Source organism: Diachasma alloeum, unplaced genomic scaffold (genome assembly GCF_001412515.2).
Source record: "Diachasma alloeum isolate Michigan unplaced genomic scaffold, Dall2.0 Dall_scaffold_00301, whole genome shotgun sequence".
In the NCBI taxonomy this organism is placed as follows: domain Eukaryota; kingdom Metazoa; phylum Arthropoda; class Insecta; order Hymenoptera; family Braconidae; genus Diachasma; species Diachasma alloeum.
In genome coordinates, this window is record NW_021680440.1 from 655,808 (window position 1) to 662,957 (window position 7,150).

General features: G+C 38.0%; 3 protein-coding genes across 6 annotated transcripts in view; 1 reads left to right on the top strand and 2 right to left on the bottom strand.

The window, feature by feature from the left end:
- Nucleotides 1–2,185, bottom strand: part of LOC107039583 (autophagy-related protein 16-1) — a 234,113-nt gene extending 231,928 nt beyond the window's left edge. For 2 of the 4 annotated variants that reach the window (XM_015259290.1, XM_015259287.1), the window contains exons 1-2: nt 823–2,185; nt 400–488 (exon numbers count right to left, since the gene is read on the bottom strand). In XM_015259290.1, coding sequence (XP_015114776.1) covers nt 400–427 — 28 coding nt within the window. In that variant the 5' untranslated portion in view covers nt 428–488; nt 823–2,185. Of the gene's footprint in view, nt 1–399; nt 504–822 lie in introns of all 4 variants that reach the window. The other 2 variants (XM_015259289.1, XM_015259288.1) reach the window with 2 other exon arrangements.
- Nucleotides 2,186–2,276: 91 nt separating this feature from the next.
- Nucleotides 2,277–5,323, bottom strand: LOC107039537 (dolichyl-phosphate beta-glucosyltransferase). The gene is made up of 5 exons (XM_015259189.1): nt 5,149–5,323; nt 4,420–4,594; nt 4,068–4,264; nt 3,676–3,784; nt 2,277–3,150 (listed from the first exon to the last, which is right to left on the bottom strand). Exons 1-5 carry the CDS (start codon nt 5,209–5,211, stop codon nt 2,708–2,710), a joined length of 987 nt encoding a protein of 328 aa, XP_015114675.1. The 5' UTR covers nt 5,212–5,323; the 3' UTR covers nt 2,277–2,707.
- Nucleotides 5,324–5,746: 423 nt separating this feature from the next.
- LOC107039514 (cytochrome c oxidase subunit 6b-1) lies at nt 5,747–7,023 on the top strand. Its single transcript, XM_015259157.1, is given in 4 exon segments — nt 5,747–5,777; nt 5,888–5,961; nt 5,964–6,238; nt 6,777–7,023. Coding segments are annotated over 4 exon segments (627 nt in total).
- Nucleotides 7,024–7,150: the final 127 nt, after the last annotated feature.

A 7,150-nucleotide genomic window follows, 5' to 3' on the forward strand; every position in this document is an offset into this window, starting at 1 on the left:
TTGAAAATGATTAAGTATTATTAAAATTATTAATTTTTTAATGTTTTCTCACGGCTCAATATCGAGATGCAAATTCAGACGTGCAAAGTTTAAATAATATAAACATTCAACTTGACTGCAAAAGTAGAAAAGCATTTCAATGGAAAAAAAATTCCCAAAGTACTTGGATAGCCTTAAATAATAATTTATTAAATTTTAATGAATTTTGAGATTATGAAAATTTATTGTTTAAAATCGCTACGAAAATACTTTTTTCATTCATTAAAAATTTTTTTAGAACGATTGGTTTGAGAATTGAAATTTTCTCAGACGGAACTTTTCGAGTGAATGGAATTTCCAGTGGGAAATGTGTCTCGATGATTCAAAAATCACTAATTACCAAGATAATTACGTACTTACCCGGAGACAACGAATCACCTCGAACCATTTCGCCTACCAACAGAGTTCTAGAAATTCCTGCCGAGACATTCGCCTTTCTCCTTAATCATCTGTTCATCACTCAACTATTCATTTCAAAATACATAAAATAAATAATTCATTTTCGTCAACTCCACGCACAAAAAATTTCATGGAAAAATCTAGCGCCGAGAATTCCATTAGTTTTTCGCATAGAAATGTTCGATCGACAATATTTTTATTTGATAAATACAATCAATCGATTTAGATCTTTCTATACAACTTATTTAATCGATGTATTTTTTTGTAGAAAATTAAAAAATTTAAGTAAATTGAAATAAATTGAGCTCATGATTTTCTATTAAATATTTTCATCTAGAAGAGTTGACGAACAAGTTGTAAAAATTGATGTACGTGTGAAATTACCATTACTATTATAGAAAACCGTTACTAAAATTCTGCCTTCATCTCAAAGGTCATCAATCCATCAATTCCCACGGTCACGGTTCACGTTGTCCGTCCGAAACCGCGGGGGGTCTGCACTCTGCTTCTTCTCTAGGAATGTCTCCTCATTCGAGCCCTTACAGATAGCTGAAAATCCCCTCAATACAGGACAAAGGCTGTTCATAGGTGGGTAAAAATCCCCCTCTTCATGATTTTCAAAAGAAAAATTTAAAAAATATGTAAAAAAAAATATTAAAAAATTCAAGTGCCCGCTACAAAATCATTTGCTCTCAGAATAAAATCTTGTAATTTCATTTTGTATAAAGAAATGAATATACATATTGTTCGTTATTCACTAAATAAATTTTACAACTAAGTAGAAATTAATGAGTCACTGATTCACCATAATTTACAATTGCAATTAGTTTACCCCCTGGAAGTAGGACCGAGGCTGTTCCAAATCGTCAAAAAAGAAATTTAAAAAAAAAATTATTCAGAAATTCAAGTACTCCCTAAAATATGATTCGCTCCCACAAAAAATCTTGCAATTTCATTTCTCTCGAAGAAATGAATAAATTCATGATTCGCTAAATACAATTGACAACTGATTAAAAATTAGAGTCACTGATTCACCGCAATTTACAATTGTTTCAAAAATAAAAAAATACATGAAAAAGACTTCACGAAAATACTTCACACAGCCATTGATAGCGACGACACCAAAGGCTTTGGTGGCACGTCGACACAGCCGTCCTCGTACTCCAGAGTCTCAGTATTCTCCCGATAAAATTCGTGGCAATCTGGACAGTACTGGGCCCGAGAGACGAACATGAGGGGATGTCCGCAGCTGCAGCAGGTCCGGCGATTGGGCCTCGGCTCCGATATCAAGAAATGCCTGTGAACTCGCACAGCCTGTCTGTCACTTCTCTCCGGATCAATGAATTTACGCTTTGAGCACGAAACACAGTAGTAACCACCCCAGAACAAAGTGTAGTTCATCTTGTGACAGTAAAAATCTGTCAACTTCTTGGGACTATCACCGAATTCACTGACTCCCTGCATCTTCGGGACTGTTGGTGCCAGCCTGAGCAGATGTTTCCAGATGTTTCGTGTTACTCCGAAATTTTTGACGTGAACTTTGAGACCACTCACTTTTATGCTATGTCAACCCCCCCCCCCGGCCCAGAAGTTTTTTTTTTTGGGGCAGCGCCATCTACTGTAAACATGGGAAGCTGCTACTTCAGAAGGACAGGTGTTGAAATTTTAAATTACTAGCGCATGAAGATCCGATTAATTAGCCCCTCATGTATAGATATTCCAAATTTTTATTTTTTTCCTCATTGAAGTAGTTTTGAAAAAAATTGCGAGCTAATAAAAAACATTTGCTAGTTAGTACTTTTTTTAAAATAAATTTTTGAAAAATCACCCCTGAAAAAAAGGCGTTATTCCCCCTATTTCATTATTTCCAAAAAATTTTATCTGAGGCCCAAAAATTATCACAACAAATGCCTCACAAAAAATCTCAAGAGAAAAATTCAACAGAAAAATCGAAATCTATTGAATTTTTTCATACGTCGAATAATGGAACGGAGCGTCCGTAAAATTTCTCTTTATGCACAAGCGATGAAAATCATTTTTCGTACGTAAACCAAAACCTGAAAATCAGTGAAGTTCCGAAGTAGATGAAGCTATGCAGTGTGAATAGAATCCATAAAAGCCATTTTCAAGGTGAATAACTCATTTAATCCCTCGACATCACCTTCCACAGACAATTCCTCAAAATCTTTTTCATACTCAAAAATATAATAGACGAGGAAAGTTCATCACGAGTTGATGAGTGTGTCCAATTCCACATCTACTAAAATCCTCAAGACCTCTTCGGCCTATCGATTTTCCAAGCGCCAATGGTGTACCTTAGCCAGATGAGCCCCAGGTCTCGACCCATCTGCAGCCAACTCCAGAATGGAACGACTTTGGATCCCTCGATCTCCGTCCAATTCACGCAAATCTCTTTAACCGGAATGTTCAGTGTTTGGGCGAGGTACAGCATCTCCACGTCGAAGGCCCATCTCTCCACGTGCAGCGCTCGGAATAGAGTCCTAGCGGATTCACGTGTGAGGAGTTTGAATCCACATTGAGTGTCGCGAATGCCTCGCACGCAGAGCGCCCAGACGAGGAAGTGGAAGCCGTGCATGAGGATCAGTCGGAAGATGGATCTTGTGGCTGTCGCTTCTTCCTCCAGATGCGCCCGTGAGCCGCAGATAACTGCGTTGGACAGAGAAGCTTCGTGGGGCCTCTCTGTGTAGTCGACTGGAAAAGTTAAAATGCATTAAACTAAATGAATTTCTTCCCACGATGAAAAATTCCATAAAAAACGGAAAAACTTGAACTACAATTTTAGAATTGGATTTTCGATGGTAATTATTCTACTGAAATTCCTCGCCATGAGTTCTCCGAGCTTTTCCAAGCTTTGTGATCTTCAAATTCAAGTTTTGGGTCATTCAAATTTTTTTTACATTAAACAAAGGAATTTATTTAGCGTTCCACATCCCTGTGACGTCGTAGGAAATGATTGCATAGGAACCAGAATAAATTATGCACCTGAAGAGGAATGCCTTGAGTGTTCGAACCGTAGTGCAATTGAATTAGTAAATTTGTAATGAATTATCATTTTTTCTAATCGATTCTTGGGTAATATAATTCTCAACGCCAGCTTTACTGAGATTAAAGCAGTTTATAATTTCACTTTGAAATGTTTATCTGCCCGTCGAAATATTGATGTACTTAATGCCACATAATGAATAATGTTATTGAACAATTTTGGCGAATTCTTACATTTCAATACTTCCTTGAGACTATCCTCCAATTTCTCAAGGTCACGGAATTTCGTAGCACCATCAGCATCAGCGAAGAGTAATAAACATCCTCTAGCACTCTGCATTCCCTGGAGGGACGGAACAAACATTTTTAATGAAGTACGACACCATCTTTCGAACTACTGGTCATTCTTCAACGAATATCTCGAAATCTGAGCCCGATAGCGAAATTTTTGTTATGACCTTTATTGCAGCTCTCAATTCGCTCTACAAAAAAGGTCATTACGAAAAATTCGCTATTTGCCTTAGATTCGGAGATATTCCTCGAAAACGCAGGTAAGAGCCAACAGTAAGTTAACTTAAATCGTTTTACCGCTGAATTATTTTTTTCTGCCAAAGTTAGATACTCACTAATCTCACAGCTCCACCCTTCCCTCGATTCTTCACAAGATCCAGCACTCTCACAGTCTTGTATTTTTCTGCGTAGCTCTGAGCTACTTGCACGGTTTTGTCTGTACTTCCATCACTCACGACAATAACTTCATAAGTGAGTCCCGATTTTTTTCTGCTTTCGAGGTAGTCCAGACATTCATCCAACATCGGAATTACTGCAAAATGAGTCAATGACGACGATCAATTAATTCAGTGAGACGAGCACCAGAATCTCTTGGATTGAGGTGAATGATGGAAATCCTTAAATCAATTTAGCATACATTTACTGAATGCCACTAAGTGAATCGGCGAATCATCTCAAAATACTCACGTCTTTCTTCCTCATTGTACGCCGGAACAACAACACTGAGTTTGACTGTGAATTCATCGTCAATCGATGGGAATGCAACTTTTCTTCCGGTCTTTCCATCAATAAAATATTTCTCCCTCTCATCCCTCCAAATGTTGGGGTATGGGGATGTGATAACGTACAGGAATGTACAAAACTGGAATGGAGGACATGGAAAGTTAGACCTTTACCATTGAAATGAATATTTAGGGATGAAGCTGAAACTCGCAGAACATTCGTCAGCGGAAAATTCAATTTCGTGGATATTTAAGTGTAGGAGAGTCAAATAATCGTAGGGGAGGTTGGGGTAAAATGGACACTTTTGACTTTTTTTAAAATGTTAATGACGGGTTGACATGTTGATAAAATGTCATATTTTTTCTCTCATTGCGAAGAATAATTCTTTCCCTTTGTAATGAGCCTAAACTGAGCTCAATTGATGAATTTGTTGCTGAGATCTGAGTAATTAAAACAAAAGTCTAAAGTGTCCATTTTACCCCACTCTCCCCAATGTAGAATAGTTTTTTAAGTGAGAAAGAGTTTGTACATTACTTAAACCATTTGTACACCCCAAGATTCGCCTAAGGAAAATCTTCTGCTGTCGAATCTTTCGCTAGTTTTAGCTTCATTATTTAAGAGAGATCAAGGTGAATCGAGGAGTCACTGGCGTGTCAACAATGGAGCATAACCTCCTTAATCGAGTAAACTTACTGCAAGACTGATAAATAACGCAAATGCAAAGAGGCTGGTGATTAGAGTGTACAGAGAAATCATCGTACAACCGATGATTTGGCACTGAATGTAGAAAAATTTTGTGAAGACTGGGGAAATCCTATGAAATTCATTCCACGTCACTTGGAGGAGCACTTGTTACACACACAGGGGGGCGGGGGGCACCGCATTGGTGGGTGTGACTCGCCGGGACCGGGTGTTTATGGGAATTTATTTCGAAATCATTTCTAGGGTGGACAAGCCAGTTGCTGGTCAATTTAGACTTTTTTAAAATTATTTATAACTCAGAAACAAATCGATCCATTGAGTTCAGTTTAGACTCGTCACAAAGGGAAAGAGTTGTTCTTTGTATTAAAAAAAAATATATATTAAATTTTATCAACATTTCAACCTCTCATTAACATTTAAAAAAAAGTCAAGTGTCCGTTTTACCCCAACCTCCCCTATATTCGAAAACTCGTCGTCAAACACCGACTGTAAAAAAAATTACGAAATTGAAGGATAAATAGAGATGAACTACGAGATATTGTGAAAATTTGAATTTTTTTTCTACAGAAAATACTCTGCTGCATTATAAATGGCTTTTGTCAATAAAATCCACTGCAATCGTTGAAAATACGCCGAGATTATTATTTTTTGAGAGATCATTCTCGCACTCGGAAGAATGATTGAGAATTATGACACAAACATTTCGAACAAAGTTAAAGAACTTTTTCAGAAAGACGTTTCCATAATGTTTGTTTATTGTTTTGTTTTGAATATTTGACTCTTCATCGCTCCCACCTGACGTTTCCGACGGAATTCAATCACGTCAGCCCTTGAGAAATACGAATTTTATCTATCAAGATGTGAAAATGTCAGCGGAGACCCCAGAAGAGCCTCCCCGCAGGCCGAGATTTCGATTGTTCATACCGGGGACCCCCACGACCCACAAGCAAGCCGCAAAAGAACGACTCCAGAAAGTCTCCAACACTCCGGCATCATCAGAGGCTGAAGAGGACCCTTGCGCTAAGAAAGAGGAGAAGAAAGTCGAAGGGAAGTTCAGGCCCACCGTTGCAGCAGACCCCAGGTGAACTCTCATCTCCAAATTTTGTTTCGATATTATTCCGAGAGCTTTCATCAGAGAATTTTAAATGGCTGTTTTCTTCCTCCATTTCTTCTCTTCCGAAAAATCCCCAGCGGCCACAAATACTATAATCTCCTATTAATTTATTTTCATATTTATTTTGAAAATCCACATATCGTCTTTGAATATTGCATAATTTTTTTTGGCTCGTGGAAAGTTTACAGCACGAGCCGAAGGCGAGTGCTATCACCCCACGAGCATTGACCGGATTTTTTTTCCCCCGAAAAAAATCCCTCGTCTAAATATTCCCCCGGAATTATTTTCCCCTGAAAATCACAAAAAAAAATCGGGAAAAATTAAAAATAAACATATTATAATTTTTAACTTCATTGTTAATGATGGATTGTTTTGTTAGTGTAAAGAGAAATAATTCCGGAAATTTGTTTCCGAGGGAATTTTTCTGTCCTTTTCTCTGAGTGTGAATTCATTCCATTTTACTACTTCAACTTGCAATTTCTCAATTTACCCCCCTGCAATTAAGGTTTCAGCAGCAGAATCAAACTCTGCGATGTTTCGTGATGTACACCGACTTCTTCAGATGTGAGAAGATCCTCGGAGAAGGCCACGAGGCCTGCAGTTGGTTCAAACGTTGCTACCAGACGATTTGTCCAAACGACTGGATCAGTCACTGGGACGACCTCCGCAGCCAGGATTTAATGCCCTGGTCCAAGGCGTACTACAAAGCAGCCGCAGAAGCAGAGAAGAGAGAATCCAACAAATCGGAATAATTTATAAAGTCGATGATAAAGTGGTCAACCCACTTTCCCAGAAAATGTGGAAAATCAATTTGAAATTATTTCGCACATTCTCCTTAAGTAAACGGATTCAGAGAGACCAGAATAATTTTTTTTTCAA

Excerpts from the sequence above, each read along its gene's own strand:
- LOC107039537 (XM_015259189.1), bottom strand. The coding sequence starts at position 5,211 with ATGATTTCTCTGTACACTCTAATCACCAGCCTCTTTGCATTTGCGTTA. Across the intron at positions 4,595-5,148 it reads CGTTATTTATCAGTCTTGCA|TTTTGTACATTCCTGTACGT; the intron begins GTAAGTTTACTC and ends CCTCCATTCCAG. Across the intron at positions 4,265-4,419 it reads GTACAATGAGGAAGAAAGAC|TAATTCCGATGTTGGATGAA; the intron begins GTGAGTATTTTG and ends CTCATTTTGCAG.